The sequence below is a fragment of the Aquarana catesbeiana genome, linkage group LG01 (assembly GCF_042186555.1).
Source record: "Aquarana catesbeiana isolate 2022-GZ linkage group LG01, ASM4218655v1, whole genome shotgun sequence".
Taxonomy (NCBI): Eukaryota; Metazoa; Chordata; class Amphibia; order Anura; family Ranidae; genus Aquarana; species Aquarana catesbeiana.
In genome coordinates, this window is record NC_133324.1 from 168,720,858 (window position 1) to 168,741,296 (window position 20,439).

The following is a 20,439-nucleotide window of genomic DNA, read 5'->3' on the forward strand; positions in this document are numbered from 1 at the left end:
TAGTTTTGAAACAGCTGGAGGGCCGCCAGTTCGAGACCCCTGGCTTAAAGGCTCACTGCCAGGCCTCCCCATGATCGGACAGCATTTACAGGCTTCAGAATACTATGTGACCTATCCACTCACGTGTCAAGTTAAGCACAAATCACTTTTGCAATGTAACTTATGTTAAATTTAATGGAAAAAAAAAAAAACTCAAAAAAAACAAACATTCAAGATGCTCAAAGTTAACATTTTATTAAACAATTTATTTTGTCTGAACACAATGGGGCAACATTGGCTCAAAAATTAGCTAATAAAATACCCCAACTCCATTTCACCTTGGAGATTCCTTTAATACAGCATGATTGGAGCAACTGAGAAAAATGTGTGAATGGTTTTGTGCAGGGTCAACAGCCAAGGTAAAACTTAAATTGCTCTTCTGTGTTTGATGCACATGGTTTTGTGACATATGGGGATTTACTAAAGGCAAATCCACTTTGCACTGCAAGTGCACTTGGAAGTGCAGTCGCTGTAGATCTGAGAGGGGCATGCAAGGAAAATAAAAATAAAAAAAACAGCATGTTTGCTTTTACATGATTGGATGATAAAATCAGCAGCGCTTCCCCTACGCTCAGATCTAAAGCCACTGCACTTCCAATGCAAAGTGGATTTGCCTTTAGTAAATCAACCCCATTGTCAAAGTACAGTAGCCCCATTAGCAGTAGATGAATAAAGATTAGATTACACATTTCAGGAAATACAATTTTTGATAAAGCACATAGAAAGGAATCCTTCATAGACAGACAAAAGCTTCCCAAAACTTTCTCTGACTGGGTTTTAAATGGGGCAGAGGAGCTATGGAATTTGCCATTATTTTAAAATTTAAATTCTACAAATAAAAATTTACCAGGTTTGAACACTATTTTGGCAACACAGCCCTTAGGAATGGAAGGAGAAGCTGAACGTGCATCAAGTATGGCTGCCAAAAAGAGGCATGTGTATCTGCAAGAGTGAAGGCTTGGAATCGCTCTACTCGGTTTGCTAAGGCATTTGTATTCATTCCAGAGATCCGCTGGCACGTGGGCTTTTATGGCTACATGTATACAAGTGTAATTGGTAAGCCTGCTGCATTTTTCTTTGAGTTCTGTTAGGTGCAGAGTGAACAAAGCTTAACTGACACTGCTGGTAGAGACCACACACCCCCATAAAGGGAAAGAGGCTGAAGCAGAAACTTGAGGCAAGGGACCCAAGTATACACAGCCTTGCCCATCAAAAAGGTCTCACGAGCTTCTGGTTAAGTCAGTTGAATTCAACTGCATGAAAAAAAAAACAAACAAAAAAAAAAAAAAAAAAAACGCATCAATAGCAGTTGATAAACAGATGGAAGAAATGGATCTTCGGTAGAAGCTATGCAAATACCATATAGTAGCGAACTACCCACAACTGAAGCACTGAGTTTGGGTAGGATTATTTCCTACAACATGCTAGTTGTGTAGGTCACACTACAGAGAGCCTTTTGTTCCACATGATTAGTAATCAACTGCTACTTCTAGTAAATACTAGCAGATTTTAGTAGCACATCTAAGCTACTAGAAATCACTCATGTAGCTTGTTTTATCCTTTGCAAAGGAGAGAGGAAAGACATATGCACTGCTAAGCTACTAGTTATACTAAGCATGTACTTAGTGTTGTAATTACTCAGGAACCTCCAGATACTGTATTCTGATTGGACTGAGCAAAAAAAGGCAAGTACAAGAGACCATACTTCTGTTAATTGTGCAGTTGAAGGCCCTTACTTTGCAGCAACACAGAACATGGGATATTACAAACTGGAATGAATCTTTCCAGTTACTCTTTCAATTAAAAAAGCAAACACATAAAAAGGACATGAATGAAAGTGACAATCATTCACAATACTCTGAGAATGAAAAGGCAACGCCCTATAGCAGAGGGCAGAACATAACTCAACATGAGATTAAACAGTAAACAAGTAAAGATGCTACAAGCAATTGAGAACATTGTTAAAAAAAAAAAAAATACAAACATTGTGGTTTCCCAGTTTCAAATCAATTTTTTTCACATTTTCAAAACATTCAATTGTAATTTGTGTTTAGGCATAAACATTCACTTTTCACGAAGCATTGAATTGGGCCCCACACATAAAAGGAACATGGTTGAATGAAATAATTAACTAGACTGGCACCAGAAAAAAACAAAACAAAAAAAAAAAAAAAACACCACACCACACACTGTTCATACCATTGTAGATTATTGTTCCAGGGAACATCTGCCTTAGGCTTCATGTACACTGGCAGCTGCTAAACGTAAGTTTGGGAGCTTTTGCCTTTTTTTTTGTTTTTTGCCAAAGCTCCTAAACTCAACTCCATAAAAGTCTGTGTGTCAATGTACATGTAGGAGCTGCTGCAGTTAGGCAAGCTTGAATCTCCCTCTCCTGAACGCGGAAGAAACGTGTTCAGGATAGGAACATTTTAATCCGCCGGCCACAGGAAACGTAAGACCGCAGTGCACTTTTGCATTCTCTCACGCCCACGACAAACGTAGGCAGGGTGTTACACAACCTGGACTTAAGGGTCTGTTTTTTTTTCCCCATTTAGAGCCACTTTGGAGTTCAGAGTTATGCGGATGCAGGTTTATTAATTTTTGTTTTTTGGTAAAACTCAATAGAAAATGTTAACATTTTTGTCAATTACCAGCAGGAATGGATCCATATTTCTCTCCAGCAGGCGATTCTTTCGGAAGACATTTTAAGCATCTAACCTATCTGGGTGTTGAATACCTGATACCACACCTGCTGTCATGTCAATAACTTAACCTGTAGCACTGAAAGTGCTGGCAGATTGAGCCACAGGCCTCTGACACCAACACAAAGCAGGAATTGAAGACATTTAACCAGTTGACATCCGCACTATAGACGAATGACGGCTACAGTGCGGACCTGAATTCCCGGGAGGAAATAGACGGCCTCCCCTGTGCACATGCCCTGCACGCGCCCTACATGGCGCGCGTGGAGCGCGCTGTGATCACCGGGTCCCGGCCCCTTACCATGTGATCAGCTGTCAGCCAATGACAGCTGATCACATGATCAAAACAAAAGCTCTGAACAAAAACTAAAAACCGCAAAGGTGATCAAATACCACCAAAAGAAAGCTCTATTTGTGGGGGAAAAAAGATAAAAATTTAATTTGGGTACAGTGTTGTATGACCGCGCAATTGTCAAAGTGCGTCAGCGCTGAAAGATGAAAACTGGTCTGGATAGGAGGGAGGGGTTAAGTGCCCAGTAAGCAAGTGGTTAAGGAGGCAAGAAATTTTGTCCCCTGAAGATCTAGGTATGAACAGTCTTCAGTGTTTTGTTTTCTTGTTTAAGGAGGAAAAAAAATCCCAGGAAGTCTAACAGCTTATAAGGGTCTGTTTTACTATTGCAATACCATTGTTATAAGGGGGGTAGGGGAGTTGACAGGGGACTCTGGTTAATGATTTAGAAATGCACCAATATAAATACTGCAGAGATCTCAGTTTTTCTGGACTTGTTTGTTCAAACAGGAATGTGAAATACAACAGTGTGTACTAAAAAAAAAAAAAAGTATATATATATATATATATATATATAGCCAAAAGCAGTGATGAATGTTTTAACTGTTCAAAAGTTCATCAAATGCCTACAGGCCCAATCTGTAAAGCTTACTGAAGAAAAACTTCACCCAAGCAATTTGCTGGCGGAATTGAGTATTATTTATCTCCATTTCCTCCTTTTCAAGCCATGTCTGGCATATCTACACCAGGCTTATTTTGTTAAGTGGGTCAAAACTTTTGAGGTCAATTGGGAAATCTTGAAAACATGATGGTTTAAAAAAAAAAAAAAAAAAAAAAAAAAAAAAAAAAAAAAGGGGGGCTATAATTTCTGCCCAAATATAAGCAAAATCGCCAATAAATAAAATAATGTAGGACATATAAAGAGAAGTGTATGATACAAAACTATCAAATCCAGGGCTACCACCTGGTTTTCTTGGCTTGCATACATCAGTCATTTAGCTTGTCACACAATGCTTATGTAGAGTCTCTTTCCTTAAGTACAATGTTATCCATTCACCATAACATGACAGTGAATTTTCACTGGATTCAGACAGTGGTTTATAATGCATTAACAGGCTGTGCTCTTATGCCTACAAGACTAGACTGATACCCTGTAAAACTCAGGGTCACATGTACATACAGAGATGTGTTACCCCTTAGAAATTTACTTCTCATTAATACATCTGTCTTGTAAACCAGAAAGTAAGTGGCAAAGGTTATGTGGTCCACAATAAAGACCGAGAACAAAATAAGATTTCTCTCAATTTTTTTCTATTTAAATTAGGTCTAATTTTCTCTTTAGGGTACATAAACAAGTTTCCTTTAGATACTTCCTAAAGCACATGGGATTTCACACTTATTTGATGCCATAATTAAATTCAATATCCAAAAATGTTTAACTAGATGTCAAACAGATGGCAACATTTTGAATATTCTCCTGAACATTGCTTTAATTGTGAGCGTTCCACCCAAAATCGGAACTTCCGCTCATTCGTCTCCTTCCCCCCTCCGGTGCCACATTTGGTATCCTGTCCCCACTTCTGGGAGTCTCAGCTGTGGCGCATTATGCCAGCGCTCAGCTCCGTCCTCCTTCCCCTGCTGCTGGGCCAGTAGGAGAGTGCAGCGGGTGCCTCGCAAAAGAGCAGTAGGGACCTAGTGTGGCGCCGTAATGCTTCACTACCGGGTTCCCTTACTGGCAATGGCGGCAGCAGCACCTGACAGCCGACATCACTGCACTCCAGGACAGGCAAGTGTCCTATTAAAAGTCAGCAGCTGCAGTATGTGTAGCTGCTGGCTTTTAATTTAAATTTTTTCAGCAGTGGGCAAACCTCTGCGTTAAGCTACAGATTTCTTCAACAAGGACAGTTACAGATTGTGAGATTACACCTTGCAAAGGAGGTACAGAATAGTACACAAAGGTGAACTGCAAATTTGGACTAAATGTCAGCCAAGTAACCAGGCGTATAGCCACTTATTCAAACAGCTGACATACCTGAATGCATGTAATTGGACTATGAAAAAGCAGGCCACAGCTCAAAGTTAATATACATTGTAATGGCCCTCAAGATGAACAGTCTGATATTTCATCTACAGGTATAAAGAATCAGTTTGGGAAATGTATTGCGTACTCCTTAATGCCACAAAGCCTTCTTACTTTAAAGTGCGCTTTTGTGTGTTTATAGTAGAAATGACTGTTTTTAGTTACAAAAAGCAGAAAATTCATGGAAAAGTTAACTTTTTTCTTGAAGTGCAATAATGCTTTGATAATTTAAGGCAATGCGTAAACTTCTAAAACGGTTATTCTTTTAGGATTTTAAACCACTTCTGTATTCAGAGCACTATAATGAGGGTGACGCCCAGATATGTTATCACCAAGAAACAGATCAAACCATTTCACTGGTACGTCAAAATGGCATCCCTGTAACAAGAGCTTTTAGAATCACCCATGATACAAACATTCTGGTTTACAGAAAGACAAAAGCAAGCATGTTTGATGCTGGAGGCAATATTTATTACAGATAGACATTTTTTTTTTTGGCAAACATTCCACTAATCACATCTGTAAACAATGTATCCCTTTTTATTGGCAGCACTTTTTATGGGAGGGGGAAAGGGAAAAAAAAAAAAAAAGTGAATTTTTCGGTTTATTCAGAATGTTAAGAAAACCAAAAAGTCTGTTCCCACATGAAAAGTAAACTGGTACATTGCATGAAATGCAACTTTGTGCTGTCTGATGATCACAGTATTTTCTTATAGTTAAATATAATCTGTACTTTATTCAACTCCTGGATTGCAGGAGATAAAAGAAAAAAAAAAAATCTTTAAATATACATGTAGGTAAATAGCTTCTTTGCATATCTTTCAAAAATACTTTATATCAGTATATAAATAGGTTACCTACATGGTTATATTTCTTAATGTCACCCAAAATAATGTGTCTTGGTTAAACCCCTTCACAAGAAGTTACCCCCCTTCTCTATTGAAGGGGCTAGGCTTGGCTTAATACCAGCTTCCTTATCAGCCCTCCCTTCGCTCCTAATAATGTGGACAAATCCTTGAAATGGAAATGCTTCTGTTTTTTCCCCACAATAGAAATAGCAAAGTCATAGGAAAACCCCAATAACACTCGCCAGTTGTTTAAAACCTGAGCGTTTGGCCTATTTCATAGCAGCTTTGTGATTTCATCATGCATGCCCACACACACGCAATCCTTGCACGCGTACAAGCACACTCCTAGACGCTGATAGGCCACAGAGTGCTTCCCGCTTGCTTTCATGAGAGGGGAAGCAGCGTAGCTAATACTTAACTACACCAAGTATAAACAGGCAAACACCTTAAGGCATCCATTGAAGTCAGGGGGTACGATTTGAAAGTTAACGTTCAAGTTAAGGACAGATAGGCGGTTTCATTTTTTTTTTTTTTTTTTTTTTTACATACACTTTCTGTCCCTTAACCCACCATTTTTTTTAAAGGTTTTTAATACATTTTGTGCAAATTTTTTTTTACCTTATACCACTTAAGGCAAAGGGTTTGCATTAAGAAAGGTCAGAAGACAGACATTTATCCAAAAGCACATGATTATGCTACATAAATGCGCAGTTCATCAGGTATAGGCACTGGAGATCCAGTAGCTACACCGATTTCCACAGATAAATGACAGTCCAAAGGACAAGGAAGAGGAGAAAGCAGCTTTTAAATAAGCAGGATAAAGGAAGGTCGGGCATCAGGAGAAGAAAACAATACGTCTGCTAATACTGAAACTCCTGAAAAGTTTTTGCTTTATCCTAGCGTAACACATGTGGAATTTTAAATAAATAAAAGTTGAGTTTTCACATCTTGTCTAAGCAGAGCGTTAGTGCCAGGACTCTGCCCGTCGTTGGTCAAACTCTCCTATTAGTCTTTTAATGTGGGCGAGCTTGTTGTGCAGGTACTCGCATCTGTACTTTTCTTCATAATAGTTTGGACTTGCCTGGAAATAAAAAAAAAAAAAAAAATTCTAGTCAGTTGGGCAATTCAGTTTAGCAAGCACTGCAGTGGTTACAGTTCTACATTAAGTTAAGTTTATAGCTCTTAGGGACTCTGGTACAGAACGGTCTGTGCATAAATTCACTTTCAGCTAATGCAATTGTCATTATAAGGGGTGACTTTTCCATTTGACTTTTTTCAACAAAATGATAAGATGGATGCAGAGTGATCTCACTACATATCCCTGAAAGATGGGAAAAGCCACTGGTTGCCCTTAACACATTGACATTTAGTTAGATCAGGAAAGATGACCAATTTCTGCACCAACTCTACAAATTGCTCTAATTTATTTGTGAGATACTGAATAATGGAATAAAACCAAAAGCTGGCATGTGTGCTGTTACCACTTCCTGTTCTTAATTAACCAAAGCAACAGCAGTTATAGTCCCAAATGTTGCAAAATGTTGCAAAATAGCATGTCAAAGTATGGTGCCTGAATGACTTTACCCTGCAATATGTGTAAGCATACATAAATGCTAGAAGGTAAATGATGTAGCTGTCTGTGGAAGTTGTCCCAAGCAATGCCCTAGAGGTGTTCAATTTTCAGATATGATCCCCATCTCATCACTCATGTTCCTGACAACCTACTGGCAAAACCTGTCCGCTGTCTCTGAATCTAGAGCCATCATTGCAATCTACTGCTAGCACTGTGTCAGAAGTAGTCACTCGGACGGAAAAAAAGACAAAAACCACCACATTGAAAAGCGTTTCCTGCAAGCAAAAACAAAAGTAACCCTTGCTGTGTCCAGTAGCGATTTAGTGTCAAGGCTAGGAAGAGGAACCACAGCATGCAGTGGGGAAAGTGTTGGAATTTAGCAGATTATTCAAAACAGCAGAGATTGGTAGTGCTAACCGCTGTAAGGGCGAACACTTATTCTTTGCAGGAACAGTTCGTTTGCAAACATTTTAGCAACAGAGTTTCTTCAACCATTTGACCATAGGAAGATTTACCCCCTTTCATCACCACTTTTTGTGATACGGAACTACGTTACTTTAAACACAATTGCACGGTCATGCAGCGTTGTACCGAAATAAAATGCATGTAATTTTTTCGCCACAAAGAGCTTTTTGATTGCATAGTTGATGGACTTGTGTCTTTTTTTCAATCTCAAAGTCCAACCTGTGTGTGTGCGCTTTTATGTCATTACATTGTACATCCCTGTATTTTGTGGTTGTTTAGGTGGCTAATAGTTTTTTTTAATCTATGCTCCCTGCTGAAACCACTGCTTGTGGAAGAGAAGTCAACATCCTTGCCGCTTAGGGTTAAACCACTTTTCTGCTAATTTTAGTGAATGGCCGCATGTCTTTAGGTTCCCTTGTGGGGAAATGTTTTATCCCTATTGTGGGGTCACCAGTATGGTATCTGTACATTGAAATCATATCCCTTCTCAAGCGTCTCTTCTCCTGAAAAAACAAGTTCAGTGCTTGTTCAGTGTAATCTTTCCTCATAACCAAGGTCCTCCAGCCCCCAATTAGCTTTGTTGCCCTTCTTTGTACTCGCTCCATTTCCAGTACATCCTTCCTGAGGACTGGCGCCCAGAACTGGACAGCATACTCCAGGTGCGGCCGGACGAGAGTCTTGTAGAGTGGGAGAATTATTTTATCTCTAGAGTTATTCCCCCTTTTAACCACTTTCCGACCAGCCACCGTCATTATATGGCCGCAGGTTGGCACGTTCCCACAAATCGATAGCAGGCGCACGCCCGGTGGACATGGCCGACGGGCCACCCACGGGCTTGAGAGCCAGAACGGGGATTTGTGTGCAAATACACAAATCCCTGTTCTTACAGAGGAGAGGCAGATAGTCTGTCCCATCCCCTCACACTTAACTCCTTAGCTGCCAGTGACATTTATACAGTAATCAGTGCATTTTTTATAGCACTGAACGCTGTATAAATGTCAATGGTCCCAAAAAAAAAAAAAAAAAAAGTGTCCGATCTGTCAGCCACAATGTTGCAGTTGTAAAAAAAAAAAAAAAAAAAAAAAAAAAAAGCCATAAATCTATACCCCATTTTGTAGACACTATAACTTTTGCGCAAACCAATCAATATACGCTTATTGCAATTTTTTTTACCAAAAATATTTAGAATACATATTGGTCTAAACTGATGAAGAAATTGTTTACCTTTTTGGAATATTTATTATAGCAAAAAATATTGCTTTTTTGAAAATTGTCACCCATTCCTTTACAGCGTAAAAAATTAAAACCGCAGAGGGGGATCAAATACCACCAAAAGAAAGATTCTATTTGTGGGAAAAAAAGGAAGTAAATTTTGTTTGGGTACAACGTTGCACGACCGCGCAATTGTCAGTTAAAGCGACTCAGTGCTGTATCGCAAAAAATGGCCTGGTCATTAAGGGGCAAATTCTTCAAGTCCTTAAGTGGTTAATGTATGCCAATATTCTGTTGGCTTTGCTTGCAGCAGCTTAGCATTGCATGCGTTTATTTTTGGCGCAAAAGAAAAAAAAAAAAATTTTTTTTAACTTTCTGCTATAAAACACCGATTAAAATCTAATGTCTTCAATAAAGTTAAGCCAATATGTATTCTGCTACATAACACCACAATAAGGCCCCTTTCACACTGGGGTGGTTTGCAGGCATTATTGCGCTAAAAATAGTGCCTGCAAACCGCCCCTAAACAGCCTCCACTGTTTGTTCAGTGTGAAAGCCCGAGGGCTTTCACACTGAAGCGGTGCGCTGGCAGGAGAAGAAAAAATCTCCTGCAAGCCACATCTTTGGAGCGGTGAAGGAGCGGTGTATTCACCGCTCGTGCCCATTGCAATCAATGGGACAGCGCGGCTATACAGCGGTAATACCGCGGCTATAGCTGCGCTATACGAGGAGTTTTAACCCTTTTTCAGCTGCCAGCGGGGGGTTAAAACCGCACCGCTAGCGGCCGAATACCACGGTAAAACAGCGCTGTTTTACCGCCGACGCCCCCTACCGCCCCAGTGTGAAAGGGGCCTAAGCGTATATTGATTGCTTTACACAAAAGTTATGACGTTTACAAACTGTTGTGTATATACACACTGGAATTTTTATACTAGTAACGGTGGCAATCAACGACTTATAGCGTGACTGCGATATTGCAGCAGTCAACTGGATACTGACACTTTGTGGGAACCAGTGACACTTAGTACAGTGACAGTGCATATTTTTAGCACTGGTCACGGTATTGACACTGGCTGGAAAAGGGTTAAACATCTAGGGTGATCAAGGGGTTATCGCCATCTCTTCCCCTATTAAAAGCACCAGCCAGTGTTTGTTTACTGTGGGTGGTGCTTTTACTAGGGGAAGAGATGGATTTTATTCCCTGCCCCAATCAGGCAGAGTTTCGTCCGCCCGGTAATCGGTGGGTGCCAGTGGACATACATTGCCTGGTACCCGTAGATCGGCTTCTGCTATGAGTAGTCACAGGAGAAACGGCGCTCCCGCCCCCCAGGCGGAAGTAGTAAGGCAGTAAATCTGCTATGGGGCGGTCGTTAAATGGTTAATATAGTCAAATGTGGGCAACCCAAAGCTACACACATTCACTTCATTGCCATAAAAAAAAAAAAAAAAAAAATATACACTGGTCATGGGGTCCCGTTGGCTTGAACCCGATTGCTCAATTAACTATAAAGAAAACCATTCAGTTCAGCAATATAAAAACACCTACCTCTTTAAATTTACGATATTCTTTGAGAACCTCTTCATGCACAATCTGAAATATAAAGACAGACTTGATAAAGTGCACAGAAAAGCAGGAACTTGGCAAACACAGAATTTAACCTGCTGTCGAAGCATGATAGTAAAACAAAACAAAAAAAAAAGGGTAATATCTGCATGTGCTGTAGCCAATACTCACTTCACTGTTGCCATGCTGTTCATTACTTTGAGGAGAAGCTGCATGAGCTCCAAGTCACAGTATCCCAATTATAAGTTACCCAAGTTGAGTATGCAGTAAAGATCAGTACTCAAAGAGAACCACCTTTTATTAAACGAATACAGTGAGGGAAAAAAGTATTTGATCCCCTGCTGATTTTGTACGTTTACCCACTGACATATAATCAGTCTAGAATTTTAATGGTAGGTTGATTTTAACGGTGACAGAACAAAAAAGAAAAAAAGAAAAAAAAAAAAAAAAAAAAAATCCAGAAAAACACATTTCAAAAAAGTTGAATTGATTTGCATTTTAATAAGTGAAAGCTGTATTTGATCCCCAATCAGCAAGATTTCTGGCTCCCAAGTGTCTTCTATACAGTTACAAAAAGAAATTCCCAAAAAGAAATAACAGTTATTAAAAAGGTAAAAAATTCCTCTCTGAAGAATTATTTTTGGGAATTTCTTTTTGCTCCTGTTTTTTGTATGCTCAACTAATTCAGAGGAAAACACCCCTATGGTTGCTTATTTCGATATCCCTGGGGTGACGGTAAGCCTCACTTTAGTGGGGATTTGTTGAATTGAAAAATCCCCCTCTAGCCTGATTTATGTGGATGTAGTCAGTGTAATTTTTTGCCTGTTTTGTTGATTGTCTTCTATACAGTTAACGAGCTGAGATCAGGGGCACTCTTAAAGGGCGTGCTCCTAATCTCAGCTTGTTACCTGTATAAGAGACACCTGTCCACAGAAGCAATCAGATTCCAATCTCTCCACCATGGCCAAGACCAAAGAGCTGTCCAAGGATGTCAGGGAGAAGCATCTTGGTGAGAGGGTGACAACAGTTGGTGCGATTATTTGCAAATGGAAGAAACACAAAATAGCTCAATCTCTCAGTCTGGGGCTCCACGCAAGATCTCACCTCATAGGAGGAATCAGCCCAGAACTGCATGGGAGACTCTGATCAATGATCTCAAGGCAGCTGGGACCATAGTCACCAAGAAAACAAATGGTAACACACTACACCGTGAAGGACTGAAAACCTGCAGAACCCGCAAAGTTCCCCTGCTCAAGAAAGCACATGTACAGACCAGTCTGAAGTTTGCTAATGAACATCTGAATGATTCAGAGGAGAACTGGGCGAAAGTGTTGTGGTCAGATGAGACCAAATCAAGCTCTTTGGCATCAACTCAACTCGCCGTGTTTGGAGGAAGAGGAATGCTGCCTATGACCCCAGGAACTCCATCCCCACCATCAAACATGGAGGTGGAAACAATAAGCTTTGGGGGTTTTTTTCTGTTAAGGGGACAGGGCAACTTCACCGCATCAAAGAGGGCGATGGACGGGGCCATGCACTGTCAAATCTTCCCTCAGCCAGGGCACTGAAAATGGGTCGTGGATGGGTATTACAGCATCACAATGACCCAAAACACACGGCCAAGACAAAGGAGTGGTTCAAGAAGAAGCACATCCTAGCCAGTCTTCAGACCTTAATCCCATAGAAAATATGTGGAGGGAGCTGAATGTCCGAGTTACCAAATATCAGCCTCGAAACCTTAAAAGGGGTTGTAAACCCTCAAAGTTTTTCACCTGAACGCATGACCTCCCGTCATGCAGCAGCCCCCCCAGAGTGCACCCTTTACTTACCCGAGCCCGGTCTTTCCCGCGACGGGGACAAGCACACCAGCTCCAGCCAGTGTCTCGGGTCCTGATTGGATAGATTGATAGCAGCGCAGCCATTGAAAGCTCCTGCTGCTGTCAATCAAATCCAATGACGCGGTGGACGTGGGGCAGGGCCAGGTCCTGCTGTCTGTGTCAAAAGACGCAGGACACGGGATCGCACCCGCACGAGTGCCCTGAGGGAGAGCGGCTCTTCAATGGGGCACTCGAGAAGAGGAGGCGCCAGATGCGCCAATGAGGGACCCCAGAAGTGGAGGATCGGGGCCACTTTGTGCAAAACCAACTCCACCGAGGAGACAAGTATGACATTTGTTTTTTTTAAACCAAAACTTTAGTTATCCTTTAATGACTTGGAGAGGATCTGCAAAGAGGAGTGGGACAAAATCCCTCCTGAGAACCTGGTGGCCAGCTACAAGCAACGTCTGACCTGACTGCCAACAAGGTTGGTTTTGCCACCAAGTCATGTTTTGCGAAGTGGTCAAATACTTATTTCACTCATTAAAATGCAAATCAATTTATAACTTTTTTGAAATGCATTTTTCTGGATATTTTTTGTTATTCTGTCTCTCACTGTTCAAATAAACCTATCATTAAAATTTTAGGCTGATCATTTCTTTGTCAGGCCTCTGAAGGACCGAAAACACCAGATCGAGGTCCTACAGAGCGAACAGAAAGTACTAGTGGTGCAAGGTTATCCACCCCTTGTACAAAAGTTCTGACCAAGGAATGGGAAGCTAGTGGGGTCTTGAAAAATACTAGCATGGCAGAAGCTTCGCCCTTAATAGTCATCAGGGCCAAAGAGTTATTCAATCTTGACTGAAGGAAAGGTAAAAACTATACATAGTTTTTTCAGGATTAAAGCTTTTTTGTCCCTCTAGGAATTACTGGTTCTGAATGACCCCTGTTCCTCAGGAATTGGGCTTCAATAGCCAAGCTGTCAAAGCCAGCTACTGTGAAGCTGGCTGAAACACAGAACCCCGAGAAAAAGTCCCAACAATCCAACAGGTGCCCAAGAGTCTGCTAGGAGTCAGAGGGAACACAAGCAAGCCCACGTCATCCTCCAGTCCATCTCCACCAGGATCAGCCAGCTGGAGCGGTGGGGGATCCTTGCCAGCCGTCGCAAAAAGGCACTGAGCGGCCTCCTTTGCTGAGCAGGGCAGGAGTCCACCATCTTGGCTGGGGGTGTCGTCCAGGAGAGGACAGGGCCCTCCACCACTCCCATGGCGGAGCGGCAATATCACCAGCGAGAGGGAGCAGAGACTAAGCGGCAGCCAATGGTGAGTGACCGGAAGCAGAGCGGGGGGGGGGGGGGGGGGGGGGGGGGGGGTCGGACAGCAGTGCAATCAGGAGAATTAAGCAGAATAAATTGTCAGCGCTAGTTGAAGCAAATCTTACAGTATGCTGTGCTTGCGCCCCCCCCCAGGAAAAGGAATCTGTAGGACTGATCCAGATAAACTGCTATAGAACACAGAGGCTCAGCAGACAAACACAGTTGAAGTATGGATATGCATTATTAAAAAGACCAAGTAGAGAGAGAGCATGAGCGACACACAGGTCCATCACTAATACAGAAAAGCTTCAGAAACATTAGAATTACTGCTGCTATTTATACCAAGAACAAAACGAATTTTCCCAAGTTACGGAAAACCAATGAGAAACAAATGAGAAACAAATGTGACTGCAGGTATTACATGCAAAAAAAGACCCATCCAGCAACTGGATTCGTAATACATGAAATGGACAAAAAAAAAAAAAAAAAAACGGAACCAAACTCAAAAAAGAACCTTGCCAAGTTAAAGGAAAAAAATCTAGAAGTGTTAGCTTTAAGAAGGAATCAAGGAAAAAAAAAAAAAAAATGCACTCCCTAGTACTGTGAGGGTGCCTAGGCACATTGCGCAGCATTACTATGAAGGAAGTGTTGCCTGAAAATTTAATGAACTGCCCTGAAGCACATGCTTACAAAAAAATAAATAAAAAAAAACTGATTTCTTAAAAAGAATAGATCAAACGAAAAACTAGTCTTTCAGATGTATATCTAAAAAAGGAAAATATTTAAACAATCACTTTAAAAATCTCTGAAGATTCTTAATACTTCCAGTGGTGAGGTAGGGGTCAGGAGGAGTAGCCACTAAATACAGTTGGGGAGGGAACGACATGGATATTGAAGTATTCGTTTTTTTAACGAGACTTAGCAGGACAAATTCTTGTCATTAGAGTGGCAGTCTGCAGCAGGGGTAGCGGGAAGGGTATTTACCTTCATCTCTGCAGGTATTTTTTTTATTTTATTTTTTAGCAAAAGTGTAAGTCACAGCATAAAACAATCCTCACCTGATATTCCTTAGAACCAGGAGACAGCCGCTTTCTCTGTGCATCCAGCTGCATAAATCTTCTGGTGATTTTTTCTACTCTGGCATGCAAACTCCGATATTCATCATATTCAGAGTTAAAATCTTCCTTGTAGCTTTGCCTCTGGTCATTAGACATAATGACAGTGTATTTCCTACAAAAGAAAATGTTATGTTGGTTGTTAAAAGCCCATTAAAAGGCATTCGAGTAAAAAAAAAATATATTTGTTGTTCAGAGAAGATGGACACTAAAAAATCCCATAAACTTGGAAAAAAAAAAAGAAAAACCCCAAAAAACACACACAAAATGTCAATAGGTAGGAGATAATCCATGCTGGAGAAAAAGGATATCTTGCACCTTAGATCTGCTAATTTCAGGGGGCCCAGATGCAAAATTATAAAACTTTCCAAAAAAAAAAAAAATCTTCCAGTCTATAGTGTTAAGCTTACTATACATACAGTATGCAACATCTTGACAGTAAAATCTTAGATCTAACAACTATGTAGCATAAAGGCTGTGTTATTTGTAGGATTACAAGGAAAAAGAAAAAACAAAAAAACAAAAAAAAAAAAAAACACAACAACAACAACACACATTTGTATCTGGTATGCTACAATATATTCCATTTTGTGTATAAAGATATGCTTTAAATAATAAAAGGTCACTGCCATTATTGACAAGTGTCAAGATGCTTCCTCACTTACACTATGTAATCTGGCAGTTCTGTTGTGGATGAAGGGTCTGAAGTTATGCAAGATTCTTGAACATCTGTGGGAAGGAAAACAGTCTGAGTCATACAGGAAAAGGCAAGATACATTTTCTATTAATCAACTCTTGTACACTGGGTACCCAGAATTCTGGGTAAAGATACGCAACATACCATCACAAAAAAGTATTCCCACACGGGGACACAGTATGACTACAACAACCCACACATGAAACACAGCAACCTTGGCTCACTTCACATTTTCAGGCATGTTGCAGCAAAAACGAGAAAAAAAAAAAAAAATCTTTGCATCCAAAAATTACTCAACACAGAATAAAACAAGGTACACTTGTGGTGTGCATATTTGCAACACTACGTAATAGATGGGCAATGCCATAGTCTTGCATACAAAAAAGAAGGGAATCAAATAGTTTACACAAAGCATGACACAGCAAAAACACCACCTACTATAGCAGTACCACCCCCATAAGACTTGCCAAGATAAGACAGCAGCAACATGACAGTGCAGGTTTGTTCAACTACCTGGGAACTGGCCTTTGGGATATTAAACACACACAAACACCACTAAAAAAGAAAGAACTATTTAAAAACTTTCAGACAAAACAGAACTTTCTATAAGGCTGCTTCAGCTCCGTTATGGACTGCCATGAAAGATCTCAGTAAAGGGCTCACTGGGATGTGCGACTTGGCAGGCAGATTGGGAGGTGGAAGACAGGCACGATGTACTTGCCATTTAAACTATATAAAAACCATGAACTTTTGGTCCACTGAAAGTGTCCTGTTATGTCTGTTCGATAAGTACAAAATACCTACTTTGCCAGACCTGGAACGATTAACTCTTTATACGAGAGGAGTGGAGGTGGGTGAAGGAGTGATATAGGGGAGTAGGAGATGAGGGTATGTATGTGGATAGATAGATAGATAGATAGATAGATAGATAGATAGATAGATACACACACACACCTACCTCTATCTCACACACTTTTTTTTATTACAAAGAGCCAGGACCTATAATACATACACATATTGTTTTAAGTGTGCAAAATATATTTTTGTTATTTTGCCTTGACATATGCTTCAAGAAAAAAGGTTTATGGTGGTGTCACTCCCAATAAAGTGTTCAAACCTCTGCCACACACATTTAGACCCCTTTCACACTGGGGCGGTTTGCAGGCGGTATTACGCTAAAAATACCACCTGCAAACCGCCCCTAAACAGCCTCCGCTGCTTGTTCAGTGTGAAAGCCCGAGGGCTTTCACACTGAAGCGGTGCGCTGGCAAGACAGTGAAAAAAGTCCTGCAAACCGCTTCTTTGGAGCGGTGAAGGAACGGTGTATTCACCGCTCCTAAACCGCTCCTGCCCATTGAAAATCAATGGGACAGCGCGGCTATAGCCGCGCTGTACGAGGGATTTTAACCCTTTTTCGGCCGCCAGCGGGGGTTAAAACCGCACCGCTAGCGGCCGAATACAGCTGCAAGGACGGTACAGCAGCGCTAAAAATAGCGCTGTTGTACCGCCGACGCCCCCACCGCCCCAGTGTGAAAGGGGCCTTAGTCAAATTTAGAGCAAAGGGGAATCTCTACATTGACCCTTGACTAAGTACATTTGCATAACAGCTTCAAAGCAGAATGTATCAAGAAGCATCATTCCTGTGACAATTGGAAACTGAAGTTGTGACAAGACAAGGCTTTTAAGAGCCGGTTCACACTGGGACGACTAATAGGAGTGACTCAAGTCGCTCCGCCTTAGAAAAAGTTTCCTGTACTACTTTGGGGGCGACTTGAGGTGCCTTATATATAGAAGTCGTTTTGCAAGTCGCCGCTACTGTCGTGTGCTGGTCGCCTGAGGCCGGAAAAACACACCAAACACACGTAAATGCATTTTTCATTCAACTCAATTGAAGTATATAGTGCCAAAAACGCACAGCGCTGCAAGAAGGAAGAAGCTAGTGCCTGAAACATTACAGGTCGACTCCAATATGGGGTTTAAGTGCAGTTCCCCTATGAGTAAGCACTAACGTTAGTGTGAAACGTCAGCTCTTCTCCTGTCATTTTGATGTGAATCTTTTGAATAAACAAAGCAAACCTACGAGTGCGGCTGTCCAGCATTCATTTCCGTTTTATTGCTACTAGCAATAGCCAGCACCGACAACCTCCAAACCAAGAAAGATTTACCTCTTGCCTGTCAAATCCTCCTGGAGTGATGATAACTCTCCCAAAGTTTTACGGAGGACAGCAAAGAGTCGATTGAAGAATGCAAAGAATAAAAAAAAAAAAAAGAAACTAAACTAGTTAAGTTAAGAGGTCCATCACCTTAAAAACACCGAACTCCAAACTTGCCAATGTCTGATCACTTGAAGGTACCAGTCTATAGCCCGGTGTCTATGGACATTTAGCCTGTGTCTTGCACTGTACAATTAACATGACGTGAGCTGGAGCAAAAATCAGAATCAAGCTACAATCTGGCTAAGAGATCATTGTACTGAATTCCTGATCATGCAGCGGAAATATTTAACACCACAGATGTTCAAACATTTTCAGTAATGAAAGCAGGTGCAGTACTCATTGATAATTCTGAAAACCACAAACATTCTATTTTTGACGTGCAGTTTCTCATTTCTATGAAGATCTAGCAACGTGTCACATATGGCATGTAATAAATGCAGCAGCCCTCTTGCACTTTAGAACATCCCTCTGGCCCCCCAAAAAATTATGCAGTATATAGCTTTATAAAGCCTTGTACATATGGGCTTCATTCTATAAAAGAGCAATGTGTTACAGAAACCATTTACAAAATATTTGCTTTAACCCTTCTGCTGCCAGGTCTGTAGATCGGGGTGGGGGGTTTACACACATTACCAGTAACTGTAGCTGTATAGTATGTAAATTTGACAAGCAGCACCTACCCGATTGCTTGCATATTGCTATTCCAAGTTGGGGGCGTCTACGCATGAAGCCACCGATTTCACTGCCACTTTACATATTGCCTCACATGCCAGAGTGAGAGCAATATTTCTAGCACAAGACCACCTCCAACACTAAATGGATGACCTATAGGGGGCTTTTAAAGTGTTGCCTATGGAAAATATAGGGTACTGAAGTTTGTCGCCATTTCATGGGAGCATGCAAATTTAAGGTTTGACAGCTTTAATATTTTACCAAAAACATTGGGAATTTATTGTGTACCTTTGTGGCAATATGTGACATAAAAAATTGGAACTACCACCATTTTATTCTCTAAGGTGTCTTTCAGAAAATATATAATGTTTTGGGCGGTTTGGGTTGTTATTTAATCTTCAGGCCTAAAATGATTTAAGGAGGTGTGCAAAAAAGGCTCTGGCAGCAAAAGGGTTAAAGGTGTGCAAAGCTTAGCAACTGTCAGTCACAGTATAAAGAGATACCAACGGGCTGACTCATTTTTAACAAGCTGCTAGCAGGCTTTAAACAATCAGCACTAAAGTTTACTGAAGACAGTTAGCAGCTTCATTAAATAGTCCGCACTCATTGAAATGTGCGTTTACCGTCCCCAAATCAGAGCTGAAGGGTGCTTAAAATGTTTCAACACTCCATAAAGCTTCCTGAAAGTGTTGACAGTGTTTTGTAAAACCTTGCTGTACACGACATTCCTATACAAGCAGAGGCATGTATGTACAATGCCTAATAGGCTCTACCCCTGCATTGGTCTTCATTTTCAATTGGTAGCGTTACAAAATAAAAAAAAACAAAAACACACCACACCCCAAACATTCTGTAGCCCTCACATAGATACTGTATAAAATTGATGCACCTTTCTTTTCATCCAGGCTTGGGCTCTTTTCTGCCTTAATGATTTCTTCTTTTAGGTGTGCTGGCTTGTTTTCCACTGTGGGTTCAGCGTCCAGTTTCTTGCGGTCTTTATCCTTGTGTTTTTTGGCTCTCTTTGCCTTTTTGTGCAATGTGCTATTTTTATCGTCCGTGGGATCCAACTTTCCCAACTTAATTGGAGTTGGTACAGAATTTTCCAGATTAGTCCTAGAGGTATATTTTTCTTGCTGGTCCTCATAGGTGCCACTATTTTGACTGAAAGTGTCCATGGGCAGGTCTTGCGTCCCCCGACCCTCAGGAGTACTAGGAGAATTGGAGTTTGAGTTTATATTTTGCGGGTTGGAGACTGGAAGGCGTGCAGGTGGAAGTTGAGGAAGTGTTGGGGTGGCGGCAGCAGAGGGTGGAGGAGGTGCAGATGCTGGTTTGTCACCCAAATGGCCATTTAAAGTGGGCTGCACACGGTTTGTAAGGTGAGAGATCCTTGGCTTCTTATTCATTAAGGGATCAATGAATTCCGAATCCAAAAGACGTTTCTAGAGAAGTGGAGAAAAGGAAAAGCGCTTAGAAAATAAACAGAAACTTCCAAAATTACAATGCACTCAACTTTGTATATATTACAACATAAGCTGAGTCCATATGTAAACAATGCAATTGATTTTCTGATATTTCCAGGCTTATTTAGTAAACTAATAAAAAGACGGACAAAAAGCAGTAACAAAGCAACCAGATGAGCCGTTACATCTTTTATAAAGCCATAGGTTTTATTTGTAAAGTCTAAAGCCTCATACACATGGTACAAAAATCAGAAGGGGACTGTCGTTTGACAGACTGTTGTCTGAGGTTCTTACCATTAGTACGCTCCTTTCAACAATTGGTTTTCCAATTTTAGGCCAACAAATGTTGGATGGCAGGCCAGTAAATTTTTGTCA

At 40.9% G+C, this 20,439-nt stretch overlaps 1 protein-coding gene across 2 annotated transcripts in view; it reads right to left on the reverse strand.

The window, feature by feature from the left end:
* Positions 1-208: 208 nt before the first annotated feature.
* The window catches only part of ELL2 (elongation factor for RNA polymerase II 2), a 79,750-nt gene continuing 59,519 nt past the window's right edge, over positions 209-20,439 (reverse strand). For both annotated transcript variants that reach the window (XM_073624535.1, XM_073624534.1), the window contains 5 exons: positions 19,494-20,043; positions 15,685-15,748; positions 14,963-15,134; positions 10,755-10,799; positions 209-7,039 (listed from right to left, as the gene is read on the reverse strand). In XM_073624535.1, the coding sequence (XP_073480636.1) occupies positions 6,923-7,039; positions 10,755-10,799; positions 14,963-15,134; positions 15,685-15,748; positions 19,494-20,043 (948 nt within the window). In that variant the 3' untranslated portion in view covers positions 209-6,922. The remainder of the gene's footprint in view (positions 7,040-10,754; positions 10,800-14,962; positions 15,135-15,684; positions 15,749-19,493; positions 20,044-20,439) is intronic.